The sequence below is a fragment of the Aristolochia californica genome, unplaced genomic scaffold (assembly GCF_029961685.1).
Source record: "Aristolochia californica isolate CCGP_79_NKW_82.1479 unplaced genomic scaffold, dmAriCali1.0.hap1 SCAF_4, whole genome shotgun sequence".
In the NCBI taxonomy this organism is placed as follows: domain Eukaryota; kingdom Viridiplantae; phylum Streptophyta; class Magnoliopsida; order Piperales; family Aristolochiaceae; genus Aristolochia; species Aristolochia californica.
This window is the reverse complement of record NW_027182103.1, coordinates 44827881-44854829: the sequence shown is the minus strand read 5'-3', so window position 1 is coordinate 44854829 and position 26949 is coordinate 44827881. Positions and strand designations below refer to the sequence as shown.

General features: G+C 37.5%; 4 protein-coding genes across 7 annotated transcripts; 2 read left to right on the top strand and 2 right to left on the bottom strand.

The window, feature by feature from the left end:
- Nucleotides 1-16: 16 nt before the first annotated feature.
- LOC137963959 (pterin-4-alpha-carbinolamine dehydratase 2, mitochondrial) lies at nt 17-4050 on the bottom strand. Its single transcript, XM_068811189.1, has 7 exons — nt 3979-4050; nt 3859-3908; nt 3248-3345; nt 1014-1099; nt 782-905; nt 532-600; nt 17-337 (listed from the first exon to the last, which is right to left on the bottom strand). Exons 1-7 carry the CDS (start codon nt 4015-4017, stop codon nt 249-251), a joined length of 555 nt encoding a protein of 184 aa, XP_068667290.1. The 5' UTR covers nt 4018-4050; the 3' UTR covers nt 17-248.
- Nucleotides 4051-7159: 3109 nt separating this feature from the next.
- Nucleotides 7160-13816, top strand: LOC137962833 (protein kinase and PP2C-like domain-containing protein). Its single transcript, XM_068809930.1, has 12 exons — nt 7160-7350; nt 7444-7561; nt 7661-7827; nt 8032-8099; nt 8200-8423; nt 8769-8820; nt 9085-9619; nt 9696-9765; nt 10398-10617; nt 10706-10810; nt 11345-11440; nt 13333-13816. The coding sequence occupies exons 1-12, from the start codon at nt 7242-7244 to the stop codon at nt 13525-13527; spliced, it is 1959 nt and encodes a 652-aa protein (XP_068666031.1). The 5' UTR covers nt 7160-7241; the 3' UTR covers nt 13528-13816.
- A 1433-nt stretch (nt 13817-15249) lies between these two features.
- On the bottom strand, nt 15250-18771 carry LOC137962658 (tryptophan synthase beta chain 1-like). Its single transcript, XM_068809659.1, has 5 exons — nt 18291-18771; nt 17649-18005; nt 16125-16567; nt 15936-16030; nt 15250-15642 (listed from the first exon to the last, which is right to left on the bottom strand). The coding sequence occupies exons 1-5, from the start codon at nt 18603-18605 to the stop codon at nt 15467-15469; spliced, it is 1386 nt and encodes a 461-aa protein (XP_068665760.1). The 5' UTR covers nt 18606-18771; the 3' UTR covers nt 15250-15466.
- A 282-nt stretch (nt 18772-19053) lies between these two features.
- LOC137963773 (xylose isomerase-like) lies at nt 19054-26344 on the top strand. 4 transcript variants are annotated; one of them, XM_068810969.1, is made up of 9 exons: nt 19054-19355; nt 19752-19865; nt 20183-20302; nt 20412-20503; nt 20599-20649; nt 23310-23411; nt 24254-24307; nt 25411-25512; nt 25713-26344. In XM_068810969.1, exons 7-9 carry the CDS (start codon nt 24256-24258, stop codon nt 25820-25822), a joined length of 264 nt encoding a protein of 87 aa, XP_068667070.1. In that variant the 5' UTR covers nt 19054-19355; nt 19752-19865; nt 20183-20302; nt 20412-20503; nt 20599-20649; nt 23310-23411; nt 24254-24255; the 3' UTR covers nt 25823-26344. The 4 variants fall into 4 exon arrangements, with proteins under 4 accessions (XP_068667070.1, XP_068667067.1, XP_068667068.1 ...); XM_068810966.1 differs by adding an exon at nt 19942-20001 and having other exon boundaries at nt 25411-26344; XM_068810967.1 differs by having other exon boundaries at nt 19942-20302.
- The last annotated feature ends 605 nt before the right edge of the window (nt 26345-26949 follow it).

Here is a 26949-nt window from a genome sequence, read left to right as displayed (position 1 = left end):
GGGTTAATGAATAAAGATGTCTTACCCCAAAAATTAGATAACATCGCCCCAAGTAAACTACCTCCTTGTTCAACATAAACCTGGTTAGAATCCATACAACAATTCAGTAAAACACTGTCATCAGCTAAAAGCCTAAAACCAGTGCTAACAGCATTTTCCAGACCACAAAACTCTCAGGAAGTATAAGGTTCACACACAACTAGAAGGTCAGCAGCTTCAAGCAAAATTTATGCAAACTGCAATGCTCTTCAAGCGGCAGGTTTTCGTCTCAGAAGATGCTGCAAATCAAGGGAATTGATCTTTGCCGCTAGGATAAAATCATTTTCTGTCAGACCGCCTGCTCAGGGAACACCAAGCATTCATGTTACCTGAAATGACATTTTAGAGGGGAAAAGAGGACATTTCCTCCACCTCAAGGATGATTTTTGGTTGTCCTACCATTACTAATGGAAAGACTAAATTCAAATCCGCAGATATTGTAATAGCCTCCTTTCAGTGAATTGTTTTCCAGAAAGACAAAAAAATACATACCGACTGAGTGAGTCCATATTTCAATTTTCACATTGTTCCAACCAACGAGGTGAAGGTCAGGATGATGGCCTGCACAAACATAGACTTCCATATCTTTAGTACAAGTTCTCGTTGAAGAACTGAAAGTAACATCAGTCTCACAGATTCTTATAAATGGCTTTTATGAAATTTTAATACGTTATTATTTTGGATTGCAACTTTCTTGTTATTGATGACAATCTAAACAGGCTAAAAGCTCGATGCCACCTACCCTCTGCTTCAGCAAGATCTGCTACAGCGTGAAAGAATTCCAACCCTTTGGTGAAAGTCTTCACTTTCCATGACCTTTGAAGCTTCAATTTACCATCTTCATTTACTAGGCTCCATCCGGGTATCTACATGCACGTAAACATGTCAGAAGCATTACTTAATAGCAATAAACAAAAGGAAACAAATAATTCAAATAACTAAAAAAAAAAAAACCACACTCAAAGAAACAAAACCTTAGGAAGCAGCTCCTGAGCGGATTGTTCAAGCATCGGGCGGATATCCTTGGATTCACATGGTACACACTTCTTATTTGATAAATCTAACATTTTCACAGTAAAGAAACAAAGTGTAAGCTATGATTCGAGATAACCCAGAGCCCTGGGTATAATGGAGTCAATTATATATGCTATGTCTATGGTCAAGAGCATCTTTGTAAGCATCACAAACTAGTGCATGAGTTAGTAAAACAAGCAACCTGCACATCAGAGTGTTAACATTTAAATGTTAATTCAGATGTTCCTAATCGTTAAAAGAAGTTCATTATATAAAATATATAGCTTCCGTTCAGCCTTCTGAATGGGCCTCTAACATATAGTAAATTAATAACTACAAAGTGGATATATGGAAATATAAACAATAATGCAGCAGATTTCAAAAAAAAATCTTTGAAAGGCAGGGGTGAATCGATAATAAGTTATATTTTGTTAGCATAAGAGTTTCGGGCTCTAAAAAGTCTTGCATTCACAAACTGAGCACCTTCTTTGAATTTTTTTGAAATAAATTGAGAGCTTCAAACAAATGCATGATGAATAGTGGTCACATGTGAAGAGATCATCTCTAACAATAGCATCAGCTATTCTGAAGAGATATGGCCCAGATAATGCTTGCTGATGCAAAGGAAACTTCAATCAATGAATAATCCAATCCCCCTCATCAAATCAAAAGCAGTAAGATAGGGTGAACTTAGGATTTCTCAGTTAATTGACTAAGAAAGACAAAAGCAAAGCTCAAGGATGAGCACAAACAACTTATAATTTTTCCGTTGAAATTTTATTTATCCAAAATTCCAACATGGCTCAACTAGAAGACATGGCACCAGTAATCTATTTTTGCTGGTGCTCTATTCCACCAGTACTCTTTTCTTGGTTGTGCTCATTCCTTTCCGAACACAAACGCATTACCTCTTGTCCAGTAGGAATTTCTACCAATATATATCTATATATATCTATCTATATATATATATATACATATCACAATATCCAATTTCTTTTGACAAGACATCAAACATCAATAATGTAGTACTTCTTTGCAGTGTTTCTTTCCATCTCAAACTCCAAATCTGCATTTGGACAAAGGTAAAAGATTTCATCATACAGTTCTCAAGAAAATTTTCTACTGCAACATACCCAAAAGAATGTTTAGATCAGCTGCTGCTTATTTGACTTCAAAATCACAGATGCTAAGTATCCCATTGAGCCAGGGATGAACTAGCCTATAACAAACTAGATTATATTGTATTTCAGACTGAAAGTCAGTACATTTTTCAACAGCTCAATATCCTATGTACATCAGAGAAATTTATAAATTTTAACCGTATTGCAGGAACACCAAAAGAAGCATAATTACCAGGTGCTACTTTAACACAAGTCTAGGAAAAGTATGAGGAATTTTTTATAAACGAACAGATAAATATGTCATTTTGAAGAAGGTCACATAGAACATACTAACAGGCAATATATACACCCAGACCATCAGAATCTCAGTCTTGAATAGTACAGGATGAGAGAGGTGGAAAAGGTGAAAAAAATAGATGAATTGGGTTTTTGTCTCACTAGCCATGTCAAGGGGGTTATTAATATAAGGTCTTATAACTTAGGTTCAAGTCTCAGAGGTGTCGGGGGAATCTTAAATGATTGGTTTGTAACCAATAGAAAAAAGATTTCCAAACAGAACAAAACAAAAGACAGGATAATTATACAGAAAGAAAAGCCTCCCTTACATCTGACGCTGACTTTGGTACCAAATAAAAATACTAATTCATAGTTCAACAAAAATATTTTAAAAATAAATTAAGACAGATCTAAAACATATTTGGAATGTCAAACCTATATTTATTTATTTGGTTTACTTGGTGATTTATATTTGGACAAGGAAACCTTTGAATTCGATATTAGTTTTCAGATTCAACGAGTGCTGCATTACTGTTGCATTAAAGCTAACTTTTGAATGTCACAGATAGTCAAAGTTCTCTAACCAGCTTTCATCTTTTATCAAGTTTACTAGTGTGCGCCACTGCAAACTTTACAATAACTTTTGCGTACAAGTTATCCATAAGGGCCCTTGATCCAGACACAACATGATGCACTGAGCGGCTGGGATATCTTCAAATAGTTTTGTTCAGTTAACAAGAATCATAAGAAGAACAGGAATCTAAGAGTTTCAGAAACAGTAAGTGTTCAGCACGCACCTTCGTTCAAGGAACAAGAACAGAACCCAAAAAACGATCTTTTATTTGGTGAAAGTTTGACATGGTTCTGAAGTATCTGACTGACTGGAACAATTGAGCTGTATGGACGGAAGAGACGTCTTATCCAATACGTTTAGAAGAACAGGAATCGAATATCTCAACTATAAAGAGTTCAACCGAATAAATGCTGCCCTTTTAATACTTTAAAAGAAACTATTTTCAGTCACCCATTCCATCAAATATCGAAAAGGTAAAGTGCCAACTACGGGAAAACATTCGTTAATATATTTGGAAAATGCTCATCCCACCGGCCGGAAGCGCAGTAAATATCATATAATCGCAACAAGCAGATATATAAAAGTAGAGACACAAGTCGAAGGTTTAAGAGTCGTTTAAATTTTTTAATATATCAGGGTTCATCGATCACGTCCAGAACTGACAATTTATTGCAGCCACCTCTTCTTAGCAGAATGAACACGTAGGGTGGCACCGATAGAAAAATTAACTTAATAAGTTAGTAAAAAAGGGCAAAGGATGGATGGACGATTCGAAATTACATTGCTAAAATAAACTTTAAAAAACAGGAAGAGTGCAAACAGGATGAACCTTACCATCCATATCCTCGTAGCCGGCTGGGGAATACTGTGCTCTTCTGAACAAGCTGGAGAGAGACGAGAGACTACGGGTTATCCAACAACACAAAAGACAGAGAAAAAGTCTTTGACCACTACCTGTGATTGAGAGAAAGAAGCTCGCGCTATACGATTCATGGCCGTGGTTTGAGGTGAAGCATACGAAGACAAGCTCCAGGTCATCGAAAACATCCGCGGGGCGCATGCCCCTGTAGGGGAGTAAAATAACGGAACTTGGCGCTTGACAATACGCCCACAACCTTCGGGGTAGTGGGTTGGAAGTGTAAGGCCCATTATTTTCGTTTGGCAGTTTAGGAGCCCATACAAACTGTAGCAAGCGTAGTAACCAAATAAATAGGGGCGTGCTAGAGAGGCCTAGGAACAGCACCCGGGATTGAACATGTTAATGTGGCATTTTCCATGTCAGCATAATGTCCACGTTAGCAAATGGCAAACAGCACTCTATTATACTATGAGTTGAAAATAAGCAAACATTTAACCTCTCCAATTAAATTGTCCTTTTCATTAATTATTTTTTAGAATAATAATAATCAAATTCTTATTTTCTTTCTTTATGGGATTCAAACAGACCCTAAATTACAAAAAACGGAATGAACTCATCAGTATAGGACACCTCCAAGAACAGTGAAAAAAATTTACCCCAATCGATCATTGATTTTCTCGATTTTTGTTGAATTCTTTGTTCCAAACGAAAGGGATCTGGTTTGCAATCAGCTTTGAATCCCAACACACGTCAAACTCGGACAAGTTTGTTGATTCAGTGTTGAAAAGTTGGCGACTAAATTTCATCAATATCAACGGTTTGGAATATGAGGATTAAGAGGGTCTCTATTGAAGTAGGTTTAGCTTCTTTTTTTCTTTTTACGAACCAATTAAACCAAACTCTTTCAAAGCTGTGAGTTTCCCATCCTCTGTTTTCCCTTTTGTTGCGATTTCAATTTCATCTTTTGATTTTGTCTCCTTGTTACAAAACTTCAGTCTATTTTTTTGTGAAAAAGTTTTGCTCTAAAATCTGGTATTATTTCCTTGTTATTGGATCTTTGCTTCTTTTAGTTGTTCTCTTTTGGTTTCTTTATTTTTTATTTTTTTTTATTTGGTCTGTTGGGAATCTGTTGTCCGTCTTATAGCCCTTCTGTAAATCTGGTTGTAAAAAACAAAGAAGAAATAATAATTCATAAAAGAGAATGGAATAGAATTGAAAATAGAAAGAAGATAATGTATCCCTCTTGGTAAACTTGGCACTTCACTAATCACTAATTTTGTTTATTAATCATATTTTCTTATTTATACATGAAATGACTAAAATACTCTTAAACTCAATCCAAGACTTCCCCGTCAAGTTGAGTAATATAAATCAAGTAGACCGAACTTGTTACATATACACACAAAATCCTTCTTAGTTAAAGTTTTTGCAAAGATATTCTCAAGTTGTTTTGAGGATTTGACATACGAAGTGTATCCTCAATTTTATTGTCACACTTCATCTCCATAAGGATAACAACTAATATACCAAACTCCTCTAATAAAGACTCCACTCACATAAGCAAATACAATGTCTGAGTTATAGTTCTATACTCCACTTCTGCACTAGATTTGGCTACTAAGGTTTGTTTCTACTCCTTCATGTCACAAGGTTTCCTCCGATAAATGTATAAAATCCACTCTACAAAAACCATTAGTAGGCCTCCTATGAAGTTTAAATCTATCATAATTAGCAAATAAAAATCTCATGACTTTAAGATGATTATGAGATCTTACAATAATCATTTTCTAGGTGATTATTTTAAATACGTCAAAATTCTATATGTTGCTTCACAATGACAAACCCAAGAAGATTTCATAAATTGACTTATTGTACTAATTGCAAATGAGATATCTGGTCATGTTATAGTGGCGTATAATAGGTTTTTTCAACCAACTTCCAATATTGAACTTATCTCTTAGCAATGGATTATTATCACAATACAAATCAAACATACCACTTTCCCTAGGAGTGTCAATTGGTTTAACACCAAGTAACCTAGTATCCTACAAAAGATCAAACGCATTTTTTCTTTGAGATAGTAGAACTCTAGAATGACTACGAACTATCTCGATACCAAGCAAATATCGTAGTACTCCTAGATCATTAGTTCGAAAAAGTGTTTGTAGATGTTGTTCATTGGGACTATACATTGTAAATAACTTCCTCATAAAATACAATAACATCATCTACATATGCTAATAAACTAACAATACTTGTCACTTCAAAATAATAACAAAATGCTTACAATGGCTATTGGAAAAACCAAACTCCATGATAATTTTGTTAAATTTCTCAAACCACACCTTTTGGCTCTACTTCAAACCTTAAATCATTTTTTGAAGTCGATAAACCTTTTCATTTTTTTCTTTAACTGACATAGTTAGATAATTGCTCCATATACACCTCGTCATGAAGGTTGCTATTTAATAACACATTTTTGACATCCAACTAAAACAAAGACCAAAACAACTAAGATGAGAATATGAACCAAAACTAAGATGAGTCATTAGTAAATAAGTTTTGACATAATCCACACCATATGTCTATGTGTAACCTTTGGCAACCAATAGGGCTTTATACCTATCAATAGAACCATCTACAAAATACTTTATATTATACACCCAGTGACAACCAACAATCGAATTACCAGTATGTAAATCACATAACTCCTAAGTGCCTATAGGAAATTAAAGCAACCATCTCCTCATCCACAGGATGCTTTCCATTGACGGAAAGCCAACGTGTTATGTACAAACTCAAGAATGGACATAGAAGACAAGGAAGAAGCAAAAATATGAAACCAAGGTGACAAACAAGAAAGAGTAACACACTTTAGATAAATGATACTTTTGTACTCGGCTCGGGCATCGGGAAGGTTTCTGTAGTATTACTACAGGAAGATCAAAATCATTAAAGAGAAAAATAAAACTTATTAGATGTGTAGCCGAAGAAGATGATGCCAACATAGGAAGAAGAGGAGAGGTTGAACTGTTGACCAAAGAAAACTACCCAATTAATTTGCAATTTCATCTTAAATAGACTACAGAGGTTTATTAACAAAGAGAGACTAATTAATTTGCAATTTCATCTTAAACATGGAGAACTACGGAGTCCATTAAAAAAGCAAAAACTAAGGAAACTTCGTTCCAACTTGTATCTCAATTTCAGACAAGCTGGCAGCTTCAAAGCTGTCTAATTCTCTCAAAAACCAATAAACGACGCCGACGTGGTGACTATTACCATCTCCTTGATTTATGTGATTCTCACTGGCCCGGAAGATTCTCTCCTTGTTCGAGTTTTCTTCGACGAAGAGAAAATGCCTGAATCACGATGCAGCGCTTGCTTCCGTGGCTGCTGTACGAGCGACAAAATCCGTTTAGATGTGCCTCGTTCATCTTACATTCTCCACTCGCCAATTGCTCGAGGTACAGATTCTCATTTACTGCTCTCTTTGCAGACTTTTTCTTTCCTTCACATCCATTTTATAGGTTTTTCGTTTTTTGTTGTTCTCTGTCAAGGCTCCGAAAGTGTGGTATATGAAGCGACTCTTGACGGCAGAAAGGTTGCCGCGAAGAAGCCAGTTTTGTCCACATCCGAGCACCTCGACAAGTTCCACTCTGAATTACAGTTATTATGGTTCGTTGCTTCCTACTTTTTCTCGAGTCAGATATGCGCTTGTTTTGTTGCAGTTCGTGAAATATTTGATTATGTCTGAGGTTTTTGTTTGGATTGTAGTACTCTGGATCACCCTGGACTGGCTACGTTGGTCGCCGCCCATGCGAAGCCGCCCGATTACCTATTCTTCTTTCCGTTTTACGAGCATGGGAATCTGGCCGACAAGATTCACGTCGAAGAGTGGAATCCATCTATCGAGCAAGTCGTTGATATTGCGATTCAATTAGGTTATCTTCTGTGCTTAGAAGTTTCTTATCATTCGCATCGAGTAATTCTTCTTGGTTTTTTACTTGATGGGTAGCAGTTTTCTATCTAATTTTATCGCCTTATTATAAGAATTTGTGTTCTCAATGTGTGGATCTTTCTCACCTACGTCTCTTTGCTATTTCCAAGTCGTCCTGATTTGTATTTTGATTTCCCCTTTTTTTCAGCAAAAGCTCTACAATATCTCCATAGCCTCGGGATTGCTCACAGAGATGTGAAACCGGCAAACATTCTTGTAATTACTTTGGGTTATTAAGCTAGCTTCTTTTTTTGTCTGCATTCTCCATCAAGTTACTATGTTCTACTTGTATAACAGGTTTATGTGTACCGTGCAGCTTGATGACATTCTTCGTCCTCACCTATCAGACTTTGGTCTGGCGGCATTCAAGAAAGATCTTAAACATATTTCTCTTGAAAACTGGAGATCTTCAGGGAAGCCAACGGGTGGGTTTCACAAAAAGAACATGGTTGGAACACTCATTTATATGGCGCCAGAGATCTTGAGAAAGGATATACATACTGAAAAATCAGATGTCTATAGTTTTTCTATATCGATCAAGTAAGCAAGATGCAAGCTTAATTGCCATTCAAAATTAAGTATAAACTTGGTTGGCACACTAAAATTTGTCCTTATCTTTAGCTTCCTCAAAATAATTGCCCATTAATTCGATTTGCTTCTGTCCTATTATGTCTCTGAATTATAGTCCCTGCGGCTACTTTGAATATTTTAAGGAAATGGCATTCTTGATGCATCTTTTGCATCATTGCCTCTTTGAATTAGACAATGATTCAGATATCTGATCGTGAAATTGGGTCAATTTCCTTACTTCTGCTCAAATTTTATGAATCACAGTAGTACAAGTTTGTGTCGTAGCAATCTTAATTTTCTTATATTCTGTTGCAGTGAGCTACTCACTAGTGTTGTGCCATACACGGATCTTCGTGCTGAAGCCCAGGTATTTGCTGTTGTAGCCTTTCATGATGGGTCCTATTTATGTTTGTGTTTCTGTGTGTCTCTCTAGTAATTTCTTTGGTGTAGTTGCTAAATTTGCATAATTTTCCCTTCATGAACGGCTTTCTGATGTAATGGAGGGGGCATAACTCTTCTCTGGCTGTACAATATTTTTAGTTACAATATCTTATTTTAGAACTAGTTCTCTCCATTTTCCCTGGATCATGCAAATGATTAAATCAGCAAAGCCACTATATTGGGCTTGCAGGCGCACACAGTACTTGAAATGAATTACACTGAGCAAAAACTTACGGTGGCTGTAGCATCTGAAGGCTTGAGGCCAATTCTTGCCGGATCTGAGTCTGGTGCCCCACCAGACTTGCTTAAACTGATTGAGAAGTGCTGGGATGCAGCTCCTCAAAATCGACCAACATTTGATGATATAATTGTAAAACTGAAGTCTATTATGAAGCAAATAAACAATCAACAAATGGAGGGAACTGACCCTGGAAAACCTCCTGGTTCTGCAAGTGATCCATCTGATATAATTAGACATCAGTACTTCGAAGAAAAAGTAAATTGGTTTGCTACAGGAGAAAAATTATTCAAGAAATCCTCCCAACCTAGATTTCAACTGTGGAATGCTTCTTTGAATGGTGTTCCTAGTTATAGTCCTGTTCTTTCTTGGGGATCCTTTGCAACTTGTGGGAGAAGGGAGACCATGGAAGATACACACTTTTTGCTCCCAAGGATATGTGATGAGAAAGATGTTCATTCTTTTGGGATCTTTGATGGTCACAGAGGTGAGGAAAAAAGAACACTTCCATATTTCATGGTAATGAGAACACTCTTAACCTTGAGTGGTGCATATATATGCAGGTGCAGCTGCTGCGGAGTTTTCTGCTCGAGCATTACCAGGATTTTTACAAGATCTGGGTTCTACAAGCAGGTTTGACTAGTCTTTATCCTGGAGGGTGTAGTATTTTTTTTTATTTTTTTTTAAACGTTGTAGTTGAAATGTTCAGAAATGACAGTTGTATAAGCATTTGCATTGCTGTAAAGGATGATAAATATTCCTAATTTTAGAAGGCCAGTTCAAGTACATAAAACCAGCAGTGGTTGTTTTTAGTCATTGGGATTTTTCTGGCTTTTGTGGTAAAATCCGTTGAAAATCCAAATGATTTGTTTCTAACAATGCCTTCACCTATGAAATTCCAGGAACATGTCAATGTTCTAAGATTACAAATGCCAAAAATAAAAACAATTTTTTTTTTAACAACTATATATACGAGGTCATGTTATTACCAAAAAGGTCATAACCAACACTTTTTTTCCTTTTTCAAATATTTGGTTAAGTACTTAAAATTGAAGCAATACTTTAGGAGATGTTTTCTTTAATATGTGAATAAATTCTAAAAAATGAATTTATGCCAGTGAGTTCAAACTATTTCCCAATCCAGGTAGTAAACACAGTTTCTCTTTTCTTTTTTCTTTTTTGTCTTTTTTTTTTTTAAATAAGTCTCCTGGTATTATGTGATATCCTCAAATACTTTAAGTTGTAAATCTTTGTGGTTTTTGCAGTCCTGCCGATGCATTATCTCAAGCATTTGTAAGGACAGATCTTGCATTCAGGAATGAATTAGCGTGCCACCGTAATTCAAAACGAGTTGCACAGAAAGACTGTCATCCTGGTTGTACTGCAATTGCTGCTTTAATTGTTAGAGATACACTTTTTGTTGCCAATGCTGGAGATTGTCGAACTATTCTATGTCGTAGAGGCCTTCCATATGCACTTAGTAAGGTGAGGAGTTGTACATGGTGTTTTTTACTCGAGCACCGTAATTCAGTTACTTTTGTTTATTAAATGAGAAGAAAATCTCGTTTAATAGGATCATGTTGCAAGCTGTCCCGTGGAAAGAGAACGTGTTACTCAAGCAGGGGGACAAGTAAAGTGGCAAGTTGATACATGGAGGGTTGGCCCAGCTGCCCTACAGGTTTATATTTTTACTTTATGATCCATTCGATAAGTTATTCTGCTTACTCTTTCAGAGTTATTTGAACACTGAAATTCTTAATTGCAAAAAAATTAAAATAGAATAAAAAAATTATATCCTTACTGTCCCTTAGGGAGATGCCGAAGAAAGCAAGTTGAGGTGCTAAGGAAATGGAAATAACGTAAGACTAGCAGCTTGGTTCTAAATGGGTTGTCTTTTTTTCTTTTATAAGAGTAAAAGCAGCTTGGTTCTAATTGGTTGTCGTTTTTGTTTTTATAGAGTATATTATTTGGAATTTAGATTAAAACAGTACTGAAAATAAACACATAAAAAGTCAGTGTGGATTAGGCTGGTTTCTGTCAGATTGCCAGTGCCATATGTTCATTGCCTCTCCAGTTGGACATGCTATTTCAGTACAACCAAATATGATTTAGTTATCATTTTCTAGATCCAGTTTCAGAAGCTGTATCTACAACAGGTGGTGAAGTGTCACACAAAGAAAAAAGATTCCTAAATTGACCCATTTGTTAACAGGTGACACGTTCAATAGGTGATGATGATTTAAAGCCTGCTGTAACTGCAGAACCTGAGATAACTGAGACGTTGTTATCATTGGAGGATGAATACCTGGTAAGTGATGCTGCTTTGTCATGTGGGATGCATCATGATTTGTTTGATGTAGATTTAAATATTTGATGTTTTATTTGAGATTTACTTCATGTAATCAAAAGTAATTGCTACTTCATGATTTAAGGTACATCTGTATGTAATAGTCACTCAAAATTGTAGACTAACATACTTGTCCTCTTCTTTGAAATTGTGAAAACTACTTAAAATGAAATAATGTGCAAACCCAATCAGTTTACCAATTTGCATGTAGCTACTAGTCAAGTAGGGTGGCACCTGTGCGGCTGGTTTTGTAACATCCATCCATTCCCTTCAACATAAAGCCTTGGCCTAGCCCTGATTAGGCATCCCTCTTAACCTGTTCCTACCGTGCCATTATTATCCTAAGACACTTCCATGATTCAAGATACCTGGAAGCCTAGTTCAGCCCACCCTGATTTTTGGGCCCTATATAGTTTTCACTTTCCTCATTTGATTGCATTAGAAATATTAATAAGTAAAACTATTAGAGCTCTATCTCAACATGCCTTATTTAAATTTGTTGGGTTTATGAGCTTTGCTCGTGGGTCACCTTTCTTCAAGTGGGCAATGACCTGGCATGCTTGTGTAAGATAGGGTTCAGGTTTTTGTGACCCTAAGCAGCCTATTGCAACCTTATTATCAATTTTTTAAGTGCTTTTTTTTGGGGCTCTGGAACTGACCTTCAAGTGAACATACATTGTCTTGTGATGAAAATTGTGGTCATACTCATTTTGTTATAAATAGTCGAGGTTCCTGGTTCTTGAAACTAAACTAATATTCTGCATGGGTTTCATGCTTGCTTGGTTATTTTCTTACATGCAAAATGACATCAGTAGATATTACCTAGATGATGCATGCGGTGGATCAGGTTTAGCCTGAGAAAGGTGTTCTTTTAGAAAGTCAAAAGAAAGTACATCACATATGCATCTGAGACTCAGAAGTCTGTAAGAGGTCATGGTAAGACTGACGTCCCACGGAAGTGAAAGTGTAAAAAGGTGGTTGTGTTTTCTGCTTTTTAGTGAGATTTTTGTTTTACTACCCACATAATATTTTTTCGTTGCTCAATACATGAAAATGAAATGTTGTCAAACTACCCAATTCAACTATGATTGACAGTAACTTCTTATGCTGGCATGGTCAACATATACCATATAAGTGCCAAAATGGTACAAAAAAATTCTAGTTGAAATTTGTATCCCACTTTGTGGCTTCCTCTCTAAGGGTTGAAAATTCTGCCAGGAGGTTGAAACGATATTTGGCAGGAACTGTCCCTTCCACCCTCATACAGTGGGCGGCAAAGGAGTCTCCTCCTTGCTTTTCCCTGGCAGGGGGAGGGCTTCCACTCGGCTGTTGGAATCACCTCATATTTCACAAATGAGGGGGTGGGCAGCCCTACCCCCTTCCCCCTCCCTCCTGCATCAGAACTACTCCAAAGGGTGAGGAGGGCTAGGGCCTCCCACTCACTTCTGCTGGCGGAGGGGGAAGCCTCCCCCTCTACTCGATTTTTTGCCAGTGCAGAGGGAGGAGGGGGTCTCCCTCCGGCTCACTTGGTTTTGGGTGGGATTTACTTTGTGGACCCACATTTCGAATTTAAACTGGGTGCCACACAGTCACTTATATGATCGCCATGAACTTAATCCACAAAGAATTTTAATTGGGTGGAAGGACTAACTTTCCTGTTTTAATTCTATTGAATGGTATCTTTCTCTTTTGGTGTGCACTGGTAGCTTATCATCTGAGTACCTTTATAGTGCAAGAGCTAGTAGTGAAGGAGTGCAAACTTTCATTATCCGTCTTCACTAGGTTTCCATGTCGTAAAAATCCTTGGTTCTCTCTTAAAATGTGAATCCATTTATTCTTCTGGTGTTTTTCAGGTCATGGCTAGCGATGGACTTTGGGATGTCATAACCATTGAGGAGGTGGTTTTAATAATTAAAGACACAGTGAAGGAGCCTGGAATGTGCTCCAAGAGGTTGGCCATGGAAGCTGCCGAACGTGGAAGCAAAGATAACATCACAGTTATTATAGTGTTCCTTCGACCAGTTTCAACTGCCGAAAGAATTTACTAATAGGTCTCTATGATTCTGCATGAACTTGTCGGCGATTGTTTCTTCGTCATCTGTTCGGTGAAGATGTATTTATTTTCAGCTATCAACCATGATGGCATCAATTCTTATATCATTTATTGTGTGCGGGAGAACGGTGAATACTCCCTCAATTATTACTTACAAAGCCAACGATCATTGTGTTGGTTTAATTTAATGCTGAAAATAAATTCCTGTAAGAGACCAACCATATGGCTCTTGTTATTGTCATCTGGTCTGCAGATGTGTCGATTAATTCGGTTTTTCTTCCTCTTACTGATTCTACTATTCCCTCCTTGAGAACAGGTTTACGCGTAGGATTAATAACTAACGATAATGTTCCGAAGCGCACTAAGCATCTAATCAGGAAACTAAACACCCTAATCTGTCGGCTAGCCGTGCTGCATGGCATGCGGCATCCACGTGGCAGAAATAGCGGGTTAGGTGTCAAGATTCAGCCGCTTCGTCCGAATGCATGGGCTCAGAAAGCTTGCATTTTAGGTTTTTAACGATTAAAAAAGACCAACGTGAAATGAGATAAATATCCTCCATTTCTGTTGCAGAAGGCATGTCGCAAGAAAACCCATTCTGCACTGCTACCTTCGTCCCTGTAAATTGACCCCCTACTGCTCCAATCTAGCCCCCCTAGATACAGCGTATGAATCTCTACTCTCTGCAGTATGTTCTCTATCTGAGCGTTTGTTTAGATTAAAGTAGGAGATAATAAGGGATATAGTGATATCTTCAGGATGGTGAAAACTCGCCACTGAATCAGGACCTGCATTTTATTCCCTTTCTCCTGACTGTTTCGGGGTTTCGAGTTTCGACAACCCGAGAAACTGATCGAACGGCGTGTGATCGGATATTCATCCTTGTTGTCTCATAAAATATGGATCTTCTGTTTCGGTTTTGGCTTATTTATTCACCCATGGATAACACGAAGAGATGAACCTGCCAGACTGGTTAATCTGCTTCTTGATATCAGTATCGACCGTTTCAAATGTTTCATAATCATTTCCTTTTTTTTTTTTTTTTCTAGATATCGCTGTTCCATTTCCTTCTTTTATATATATATAGAGTGCCGCTTTTACAGAGATCAATTCCGTTCGTTCCGACGCAGGGAATATCAGAAAACTAATCGAGGAATGAAGGGAGAAGAAAAAGACTGTGGAGATGGCTCGGACTGGAGCCGCGAAGAGAATAAGGTCTTCGAGAGGGCTCTGGCTCTTTGCGATGAAGACACCCCTGATCGCTGGCAGAATGTGGCTTCCATGATCGGAGGTAGAACGGTGGATGAGGTGAGACGGCATTACGATATCCTCGTGGAGGATCTGAACTGCATTGAATCTGATAAAGTCCCACTTCCAGAATACGCAAAGTCTGCTCCAGTGGGTCAGCGTCTCCAGGAGTTGGACAAAGGTAGTCGAATTTTTCTGTTCCTTAAAAAAAGTTTTCCATGCAAGCAAGAAGTCCTACATTCTGAAACAGCTTCAGTGGATTTTGCAGGATATTTCTTCGCATGAGCATCGAGTGAGGGAAAAACTGAAGAGTGAAGAGAACTGAATGTATTTGATGCTAGTAAATGACTTCGTCAAGGATTGATCGAAGTGACTGTAAATAAAGAATGGTTTTGATTTGTGAGGACCTTTCCGACGGTGGAATGAGAACGCTTGTAATTAAATAGTTATTAGTTTTAATAAAATAAAATAAAAATCGAATAAAACCTTATTCATGATTAGTTTGCCCCTGTTTTAGCACTTCCCTGATAGAAAATATCTCGACCACTTTCACGCTGTCCCTTCTCTTTCACAAATTTCTCAGACCAATTGAAACCGATAGTTAAGAAGCACATTGACGAGGAATTTCCTGCAATTAAATTGCAGGCCTCGTTATCATGGACTCAAATACATTTTCTTTCTGCTGTTTATACATCTAAATACTTTATAGCAGTTTGGACATCTTTATCTCCTCTTCCACTGCAATTTACAACGACCTTCGTACCATCTGGTAGAGTTGGGCACAATTTTTCCAAGTAAGCCAATGCATGTGAAGTTTCCAACGCAGGAATGATACCTTCCAATCGTGAGAGTCTCTTGAAAGCTGAAAATAAGACAGAAAGACGCAAACAATTTTGGGTCACATAGCAGGAATCTCCGGTTGCAATAACGAGAGCCAATACCTACTTATATCATAATCACCTTGCGACTTCTATCAGATAAATGACCAAAAAGGAACCATTTGAGAATATGGAAAATATTTTTGCAAGATATATAAGTAAGCATTTCTATGAGACTCGTTATCTATTTAATAATTACTGGTCCAAAAATTAGTAACAGCAATAGTAAAGAGCTTCAGGGGAAATAGTACTAATTGAGCATTTAGTTTCAGATTACCTTCCAATGCTTCCTGATCAGTGACACTCTGATATTCGGCACGTCCAATATCCTTGAGAAAGCTGTGTTCTGGCCCTACCCCAGGGTAATCCAAGCTATGTGGAAAAAAAGGAAATAAAGCCAAATAAGTAACATATTACAATTATGAAGCAGTTAAAAATGTGGTATAAATTGTAGTACTTCTCTTACCCAGCACTGATAGAATGAGGCTCAACAATCTGCCCATCATCATCTTGTAATAAGTAGCTCATGGCCCCATGTAGAACCCCTACCTCTCCTTTAGTCAGAGTAGCAGCATGCTTCCCACTGTCTAATCCAAAACCTGCAGCCTCCACACCAATGAACCTCACCTCTGTATCCTCAACAAACTCATGAAAGAGTCCTATTGCATTTGATCCACCACCAACACAAGCAACCAAAACATCTGGCTTTCCACCCCATTTCTCCCTTGCCTGTTTTCGAGTTTCCTTTCCAATTACAGCATGAAATTCTCTAACCATCATTGGATATGGGTGTGGTCCTGCAACAGATCCCAAAATGTAGTGAGTTGATTCGACATTAGTAACCCAGTCTCGTATAGCCTCTGAAGTGGCGTCTTTTAATGTGGCTGTCCCAGAATGGACTGCCCGCACCTGCAAGATCCAGATGGAGATGAAAATAAATTAACACAGTGGCATTGTTGGTGTTTATAAACTCCCTTAAATTTAACTCCTATACTATTATATTTTCCAACTAATTTTGAACTGTAACATGTACTTTATGAATTATCTTTGTTCTAAACAATGTAACCAGGCAGCACTCAATCACCATTATCTAGTATTGTCTGATAGAACCTTCCTCTAGTAACTTACACATTCTCTCTTAATCTCCACAAACATGAATCACAGTGTTATGTTTGCCTTTCAAGTATATTTAAACAGACCCTATATCCCTTTCTAATTAAATACCGTAACATGGTTAAGTATGAATCTAGATTAAATCCTCTGCCTTTCCACAAGAATAGCTGTTGGATCCTCTCTGAATCAATGGCCAGCAAAATTTAGAGAAGAATGTCATCATCCAGGGAATCAGATATTCAGATGATGAACACGCATACACCTTTAAAACAAACTGGGAATACGTTCATCCTGGAGTTGTTTCCTCACTTCTCTATCTGTTTATTATCTAGGAACTTGGCATCATCTGATATGAGAACTGATGTAGGATAATGTATCCATGGAAGTTGACTGTTTAAGAACTGATATGTTGAACAATTGAGGGTAGAGGTGGAGAGCTAAACATTAGGTCTGGAATTAGGGCTTTGCTCATCAGGGAAATGACAAACCTACCCGACACAGGACTTAAAATCACATAACAATATCATAAAGTGCACCTTTGCTCACTCTTTCTTCTCGCGAATTTCATGAACTCATTTTGTTTCTATCAGATGCTTGTTAATACTCTCTAGTTTGACGAGTCACAAGCCTAACTTTAAGGACTTTTTGGGTTATTGAGAACTAACACTAATTCCTTGTAACTAGTAAACAGTTGATGATTTCTGGAGTATTGCAACTGTAAGCAACGTGCAACTTAAGGAGAAGGTGAAGTCCTTTAGAGCAAAAAAAAAAAGACTTGTCCCGCTTCAGAATGTTTTTATCAAAATAAAGCTTCTAATCACATAAAAACTGCATCAGACATGGTCATGTGCAGATAGAGACAAGAATAATGACGAACCTCTGCTCCAAGCAGTCGCATTCTGAAGACATTAAGAGCCTGCCTTTCCATATCTTGAGCACCCATATAGATTACACACTCTAAACCAAACCTCGCACATACGGTAGCAGTTGCTACTCCATGCTGACCAGCTCCTGTCTCAGCAATAATGCGTTTCTTTCCCAAACGCTTGGCAAGCAAAGCCTGTGCAACAGCATTGTTGATCTTGTGGGCGCCGGTGTGATTCAGATCTTCCCTCTTCAGGTAGATATGAGGGCCTTCGCCATTCGACCTTCTGTAGTGGGTAGTAAGCCGCTCAGCAAAATACAGTGGTGATTCCCGGCCAACATAATCTTTCAGAATGCTTTCTAATTCTTTCTACGGTAAAAAAAACAGATGCAGAAATAAGGATAAATGTTATCTAACAAGCATGAACAAGTTATCAAAATCAGCAATGTATCAAATTTTTACTTGCATTTGTCTAGAAATGTTTTTACTTGTCAAAAGCATTACTTGTATTCATTTATACAGAAAAGTGTCCAACACTCTCAGTCCTCCCCAACAAGAAAACTGCAAAAAAAATGCGACCGAGTTGATTAAAGAACGACCTCGACTCGTGACATGTTCAAGCAAAATGTTGCACAAAATAAGTAAAATAAATACCTGAAACTCTTCATCCCCTGAAAGTGATCGAAATGCTGTCTCAAGCTCAGTGAGAGCGTACATTAATGTTTCCGGTACATATTTTCCGAACCTGCCAAAAGAATCCGGTCTCTCTGAAACCCGAATCTCGCCTACCTTCTCCTGCGTTTCAACGATGGTCTCTGCCGCCATAGTGCACGCAATCGAACGCGATCTGGAGGAGGCACTAGATGGGAATTTCCGAAACCGGACGGGTAATCTAACACAAGAACCGGAGACACAAGATGAGGATTTGGGCAAAGAGAATGTAGGATATCTACAAGTGACGAGAGTCATCGGATCGCCGTACGCTTACAAGGGATTGGTCAAAATTTCGTTATTTATAATAGTAATAAGACAGGGTAGAAAACTTTAAAAAACCTCGGGATGAAATCTAGCCAGAGCTTTCCATTTGGACTTCAGATTTTAGGGGCTCTTGCCATGGGTTACTGGGAAATCTCAATCCCTCGGAGTCTCCTTGATTCTCACAGCAGCAAATAAAGTAGGGTCCATTCAGAAATCTTTTCACAGGTTGAAAAACTGAAAATTCTGAGGCTAAAACGGTCCAAGAGGCGACGCTGCCGAGGTGTAAAGCTGTCATGCTTACCTTCATCGTAAAAGCCAACCATTTTAAGATTTTTTCTCCTTCTTATGTAAGAGTAGGAAAATATTATATTTTGACCGAAAATCATTTGTATTAATTCTATTCTGATAATTTTATCCACCTGCTATTTAGTAACCCAGAAGTGCTTCCTTCCCTGCGATTAGCTTCTTATTTTCTACATATTTAACCTTCTTCTCTGCTCGACTACCGTCTTCCCTCGATCATCGGTTCTTGGTGAGTTTTTTACTGGTAATGCAAGGTCGCAGTAGTTTATTTTGATTGCATGTTACTTTTTTTTTTAACTGATTTTGTTTCACCGTGTTGTCGTTCGAGAGTAATGTGTATAAATGCTTGAGGTCATTATTAAGGCTGTACATTTTTGGGATTTCCTCTGTTTGTCGAATGGTGGAAGCCTCTGCATCTTCGTTGTTTTAGACATCCTGGTAAGTTTGAATACAGTTGATGCTGATTGCTCGTTCAAGTTGGTTCGATCTTTTTCTTCTTCTGGTTTTTTCTGTGAGATATCATACTACTCTTTTTTATCTAATGGAATGAAAGAAACAGAAAAAGTAGCAATTTTTCTGGTTTTATGTGAAACCAATCGCATGCTGATGAGAGTGTTTGCTATTATTTTCAATGGCCACACGGTTTCTACAGTTCTGATTTCAGCGATTTTTATTTTGTGAGCATGATTTTTTTGTCTTTTTTAAGGCAAAAATTAATGAAAATATTTCCTTATTCTTTCCTGGCCGTTGTAAGTTGTCTACTCGATTTTAGTGTTATCATTAGTTTTTTCTTTTTTTCTGAATTTTGTCTTGAGTATCTTATCCCATGGGCAGATTTCAGTGGGGCCACCTACGTGCCCTTCTGATGTTGATGCAAAATGTGATGATGGAGCTTCGGATGAACGGGAAGGTGAATTTTTCCCTGATGTTCCCCAAATTAAGTATGAGGTATGTCTACCTGCTTTCCTAGAAAGGTTAAGCATATTTTTTTCTCTTTTCTTAACTTCAGTTTCATATATGCAAGAACCCTCTTGCATTTAAATGGTATAATGCTGAAGAAGTGATACTCAGGAAAAAAATGAAGGTCAGTTGCAACTGTAACTTTTTTTTTGTAGTCTTTTGGCTCTCACTCTCAGTTACTTAGGGGGCACCCCTGTATCTTTTAATTGACGAGCCTACCTCTCTACTCTGTTCAGTATTTCGTTCCAAGATATCGAAATTGATACAAAACCTGAATATTAGAAGGGCTCTTCTGATTTGACCAGACAAAAAATCTGTCTTGACATGATAACTAATTTGAAAAGAAGAAGACCCTTTTGGTGCTCCAACAAAGCAGTGGCCTTGGGAGGATGGTACAAACTCACTGGCTATGGCTAAAAGAAGAAGTAAGTGGGGGTTATTATGAATTTTTACATCACGGAAATTCTAATATCTATTAACTTCTGGAAATCCTTGTCAAGTTAACTAATTTTTTTAACCCTTTGAATAAAATAGTGAGAACCAACTTTGAGTTCATTAAAAAGTTGGGAGTGGAATGGTGGTGTTTTCATGACAGAGACATAGCTCTTGATGGTAAAACTTTAGAGGTAAGTCAGATAATTTGTTTAGTTGTGAATATCATACCACTTCTGATGTGGTCTCTCTTTCTTTTAAATACTATGACTTCATTGTCATGCCTCAGTAAACAAATGCTAATCTGGATGATGTGGTAGCCCTTGCAAAGGAACTTCAGGTAAATGTCTTTTCTCTTGTCATTGTGCTCCTCATGCTTTCTGGTACATCAAATAGAGGCTTATTAAATATACTCATGATTTATTTTTTTTCTGTCCTTTCTTCTTTATATTAGATCTTCAGCAAGCTTACTCAAAAAGTTACATGCTTTGCAGTTTGTGTAATTCATCTACAAATATTTTTTGACATAGCTTACGAGGAACAGTTTTTGTTTGTGCACTTTTGAAATAACTTTCCTTGCTTTTCTTATCTATTTGCTCAAAGAAGTTGTTCATGTGAAGCAAGGGACTAAAATCCGACCTTTATGCTCCAACAGATCTGGTGGAAGCTAAGATTGGCTTGATTGGAGAGATGGTCGAAACAAAAACATTCCTGAAAATGGTAGTTGAAGTTCTCAAACCAATAATATAAAAATTACACCTCAGCAATTACATGATAAAAAATAATTAGGCGGCCCCTTAAGAGGAAGTAAATTATGGGTGGAGTGGCTTTTCGTAAAAAAGTACATATTTTTGTACCAAAAATTGGTCTCAGGTTGCAAAGAGTAAGCACACATGCTATACTAGCGTACAAGCAATAGGGGGCCTATGGCCCCAACAGGAACCAATAGCAAAAAGTGTAAGCGGAAAAAATTTCTGTTTATCCAAAACTTTTGTCATTTGTACTGGTTATTAGGGAAGAGAAAATTTCCCTCCTCATAAGAAGTTGAAGTCAACTGAAACTTGAGTTTCCTACTACTCCACTAGGAAGCTATGGAAAAATCAGCCAAGAATGTTAAACAACTAGTCCTTTACTACTCATCCCCTTTACCTCAATCCTACTTATTGTTACACTATTGGGCTTTTTTTTATTTCTAGTATAGGCACAAATACTACGTTTAATTTTCATGCCATTTCTCATAGTGGCACAAATGCAGGAAAGCTTGTCAAAGAAGATAATAGGAAAATTGGGAGGGAAAAGGATTTTCCTGTTATTTTGTTGTTCTAAGGTGACACAGCTGGACCCTTAGTCCTAGATAAATAATCTTGTTTTCTCTTTGTGGGTATGCTTACCACAAAAAAGCTTATGATTTGCTTCTGCAGTCCTGAAGTAGGTGTATATGCATATGCTGTTACGTGAGTCAAGAAAGCCATGGAGATGATTGTCACTGTATCTCTGTTCAATTTTTTTTTAAATGGTGTTTTTTTTTATATATATTTTTTGAAAATGGCAATGTGTGCGTTTCCATTTATTCAGAAAACTGATAATAAACTAGGTACATCAGTGAAGTACAACATGGAATACAGATTTATTCTTAATGACCTATAGAGGCAGAGACGGCCCTAAGGTACTCCTTTGAAACCCTTGATTTTGCAAGGTTTTTTGAGACAAGAGTTTGTTGTACTTAGGACATGGTTCCATTCAATTTGCCATGAAGAAGAAAGATCTACTACTTTATCAAACGGATCAGTTGTGCAAAAGGCCTTATTGGAGACGGCAATGGCCTTGTTTCTACTGGATTAGAAGTACAATGGCCTGTTGGTCTTAGCAGTGCCGTAAGGGTTTCTCGGTTGCATTTTTTTTTATTTCACATTCAACCCCAGATGGGCTGGGAATGCCCCAAGAGGATCGATCTAAATTTAGTTTCTACCTATTTCAAGAGGGGGGTGCATACCCGTGTAAAGTATAATCACTTGAAGTACAATTACAATTTGCCATGAAGAAGAAAGATCTACTACTATATCAAATGGATCATTTGTGCAAAAAGCCTTATTGGATATGGCAATGCCCTTGTTTCTGCTGGATTAGAACTACAACAGCCTATTGGCCTTAGCAGTGCCATAAGGATTTCTTCGCTGCTTGTTTTTTATTTCACCTCTAACCCCAAATGGGCTTGGGATGCTCAAAGAGGATCAATCTAAATTTAGTTTCTACCTGCTGTGGGAGGGGGGTGGGGACCATGTAAAGTACGATCACTCGAAGTTGCTTTTCTCATTAATATTCCCTTCTAGATGGTTGATGCCTTGCCATGGTGGCTAACCATGGGCAGCCAGTTAGTTCTGTTCAGCACCCTCTTTCTTCAGCATTAATGCAATAAAGGAAGATCCCTGTGGTGAACCCCTGCTCCTAGAATTCATAGGACATGTTGAAGATATCGCCCCTTCAAGAAGTCCCATCCAACTTTGTAGAACTCAGAACATAATCCATCTGTCCTTGAGGCCTTGTCTTTTGGCACTGATTTCACTACTTCCATCCCTTCCATCCAAAAGGGCATTTCAATTCTTCTAGACATGTCATCAAGTATGGCCTTCACAGGGAATCTCTCTTGATCCCTTTCTCCTTGTATAAGTTTGTATAAAAGCTGATAGATTCTTATGTTATTTCTCAAATTACAAGGGAAGAGCTCTCTAGTTGGACAAGCCTCAAATTACAAGGGAAGAAAGTTTCCCAGTCTATCTCACTGTTTCAGCAAATACCAAATAGTGAAGTTTTCTGAAAGAAAAAATAAATATTAGATACGTTCCCAGAGTTGTATGAGCTCTATTGTTCTTTATGTTTTCTTTTCTAAAAATGTGAATTAGATTCATTAACATCTTTATAATTTCTCCCAATAGCATCCATAATTTATCTTCTTTTCATTTTATGGTTCTGAAGCTTAGTTAAGTTGAACAATTTTTATAGGTTACTCATTATCTCGGAGTACAAAATTATGTTTTTTGGGGTGGAAGGGAAGGATATCAATCTCTCTTAAACACATATATGAAAAGGGAGTTGGATCATATGGTGGGTATAGTGATATTTCTCCGTTAACTTTTTGCTTATTTATTTTCTGTTACTGCATTTATATTCTCTGGTTTCTTTGCTTGTTTCCTTTCATCCAAGAACATCCATACTGTTTTAGTTACTCCTAGAGTGTCCCTTGCAGGCAACTTTTCTTAAAGTTGCTGCTGATTGGAAGAAGAAAATTGGATTTAGTGTCCAAGTTGGGGACTCCTATTGCTCACTTCTTGATAAACCTCTTATTTACCCCCCCAAAAAGTTAAACCTTGTATGGATAAGCTTGGGATATTGCAAAAAATTTCAATGGAAGGTTTATGACTGCTTATTTCTACATCAAAGTTACTTTTAGTTTAGTATTGGTACATAATTAAAATTATTAATTATTTATCTTGTCCTTGAAATAATTAACTACTTTCGAAATAGTATATTATATATGATGCAGCGAAATCATAGTTTCATATCAATAGTTGATGGCTTTTATGTGCTAGCCAATATTATGTGGCAAGGTGAATGATCCTTCTGTTGGGGCTTTGAGAGTCTTGGAAGTTTGTTCCGAGTAGATTTACCAGTACGAATCTCTCAGAAAAGACCTATGAGTACGAAAGTATTTAGCTTCTGTGGATTCCTGCTCTCAAGGGCTTGAACTCTCAATTTGATTTCCTGTATAGGATGCGGCCCTTTTTTTTAATTCTTTCACAAAATAAGTATCTGTCTTTTATCTTTCACGTACTCTTTTGATTGAACCTAAACCTCAAGAACCCGCTAAGCACCAGTAAGTTAAAAGATATCTTTTCAGTAAGAGAATTTGTTGTGCTGTTTCAACCTTTTAACTTTATATTTACCAGGTATGATTGGGATGCTGCTGCTACAGCAAGCTTTCCTAAAATATGGTCTTTCAGGTATGCATATATTCATCTGTTTCAACAATTGCTTTTTCTATAATCTTCTTTTCTGAACTCAAGTCTTTTTTTGTTTTTTTGTTTTTTGTGTGTGTGTGTGTGTGTGTGTGTGTGTGGGGGGGGGGGGGGGGGGGGGGATTGTAAACGAGCGTTTATTAAGAGAGAAGAGAAGAGAGCACAACAGGCCCTTCCTAGGGAGAAGGAAGGGCAAGGATAAATGCATTAAAAGAATACAAAAAAAAATTAAGATGTTGATGGCAAGATCCGAAAGAGAAGTGCATTCACATGCGAGCCCGTCTGCAGCTGTGTTACTTGACCTTGGGGAATGATGCCATGTGGTGGTGAGGTTCTGTTGACCAGATGAAGTAATGTCCAGTGGGGATCAGTTCCCTTACTACACCAGCTAATGAAAGTATAGGAATCACTTTCCACAATAAGCGATTAATGAGTGGTTGGACATCTGCATGAAGAGAAGCAGAATTTATTAATATAATGTAAGATACAACATACAATCAGGAAGAGAAAATGAAATCATTCATTAAGAAGAGTGGAATCCCCAAATATAGAACCAATTAACTACTAGGCTAAGACTCCTTTTACCACCACTAGACTAGTGAAGTTCTAAGTATTCATCTTCATTCCCGTGAGCTATGCTTTTATTTCAGCTGACTAGAAGGCCCTGGTGTGTCCATTAACTCAAGGCTCAAGTCACACACATCACTTTCTTTTTAGAGATACTCAAATGCCATATAACAAGGACTTTTCATGAACAAAAGACCAAAATTACTCCATTTCAACAAAAATAAAAGGCCTAAATTACTGCTGAAGGAAATCACTGAAACAGAAATACAAACTCGATTAAGTTCGATGAATCTCCTTGACTAGATGTAGTAATGTCCATGCCCATAGTGTTTATGCTGGAAACCATGAGCTCAGGTCCAAAATCCTGGAAACAACCATCTCTTCAAATTGTTGTGATGAAAGAGGCTTCTACAGTCTGGAGAGAATGATGCACTTTGCTCTGCTTTTAAAACCGAGTATCAATGCATGCAATTTGGATCAAATGCAAAGTTCTTGAGTGTCTTGGATCTTTCGAGGTACAGTTGGAAGTGCTGAGCTGGTTGAGGAGCAAGGGACCAAAGTGAGATTTCAGCCAGTAATCAGTGTGCCAGGCTGTTCAGATTCGTTGAAGTTGCTTGGTACAGGTTTGTGATTATACTCTTGTGTGTAGTAGACCTGATACTAGTTGTTAAAGATTGGTGGCCTCACAATCCATTGATTTTCCCCCGCAAAGAAAACTCCAATTTGTTGAAAGTTTTAGCCACTTTATCCATCCCAAGTTTCAATGTATGCAATTTGGATCAAATGCAAAGTTCTTGAGTGTCTTGGATCTTTCGAGGTACAGTTGGAAGTGCTGAGCTGGTTGAGGAGCAAGGGACCAAAGTGAGATTTCAGCCAGTAATCAGTGTGCCAGGCTGTTCAGATTCGTTGAAGTTGCTTGGTACAGGTTTGTGATTATACTCTTGTGTGTAGTAGACCTGATACTAGTTGTTAAAGATTGGTGGCCTCACAATCCATTGATTTTCCCCCGCAAAGAAAACTCCAATTTGTTGAAAGTTTTAGCCACTTTATCCATCCCAAGTTTCAAATTGATGAAGATGCTAAAGAAATGTGAAACCTACTCCATTAGTCAATGTGATCTTTCTGGCTTTATTTTGCACTACAGGCTACATGGAGAGTTTTTGTAATTATTGATGTGAAGGTCTATGCTACGGGCTTGTCTATGAACAATAACAAAGACTTGATTAACTTCATTGACAGGGAAGGGTGCTAAGCTACTGTCAATTGCTAACTCTTGTCTCTTATCATCCACAACTGCTTTCACCTGTTCAGATACCAGATTATCATAATAAAAACAACTTTCATTTCAGAGAAAAATATGATACTAAACATAAGAAGGGAGAGAGCTGGTTTAGAATGTTGATCCTTTCCTCAGAATTAGAATTTACAGCTAGAGTTGAACCCTGTTGGAAGTGTTAATGTGGACTAAACGGAATGGATTGCATGTTGTCTTGTCTTAAAAGTAAAACTGACAGAACAGAAGCATTATATTGCATATGCTAGCAAAAAACCCAATTGATAAGATTGGAAAACCAGTGAATCTCAAACATAAACTCAAGGTACTTTCAAAAACATTGAAGAACTGAAATAAGAGAATCAAAGTAGCAAATGCAATAGACAAGAGGACATCCCTACTTTTTAGATTTATATTTGATAATATATCAAGAGATGCAAGCAAAGACGACCTCAAATGTGATCGATCCAAAATATTTGTTGGAGGCAAAAATAACAGCATATGAGTTTCCTGAATGCTTATTTCTTCTACTGATCCACCTTTCATGAAATTACCAGTCGTTAGTTTTCAAAGTTTGCTCAATCAGTTTGATTGAACCAAATCAAAGGAAAACAATCAACTTTATCATATGAAAAGAGCAGATTTCGACGTCTTTCAGTAGTTGATCACAAATCGTTTCCTATGGTTCTTTTTCCCACTTGTGAATTGTGAAGCACAGCCACCTATGCGGGTTTTGCCGGTGTCTCGAGTATAGACTCCACTGATATGGGGAGGTTGAATGAGACTT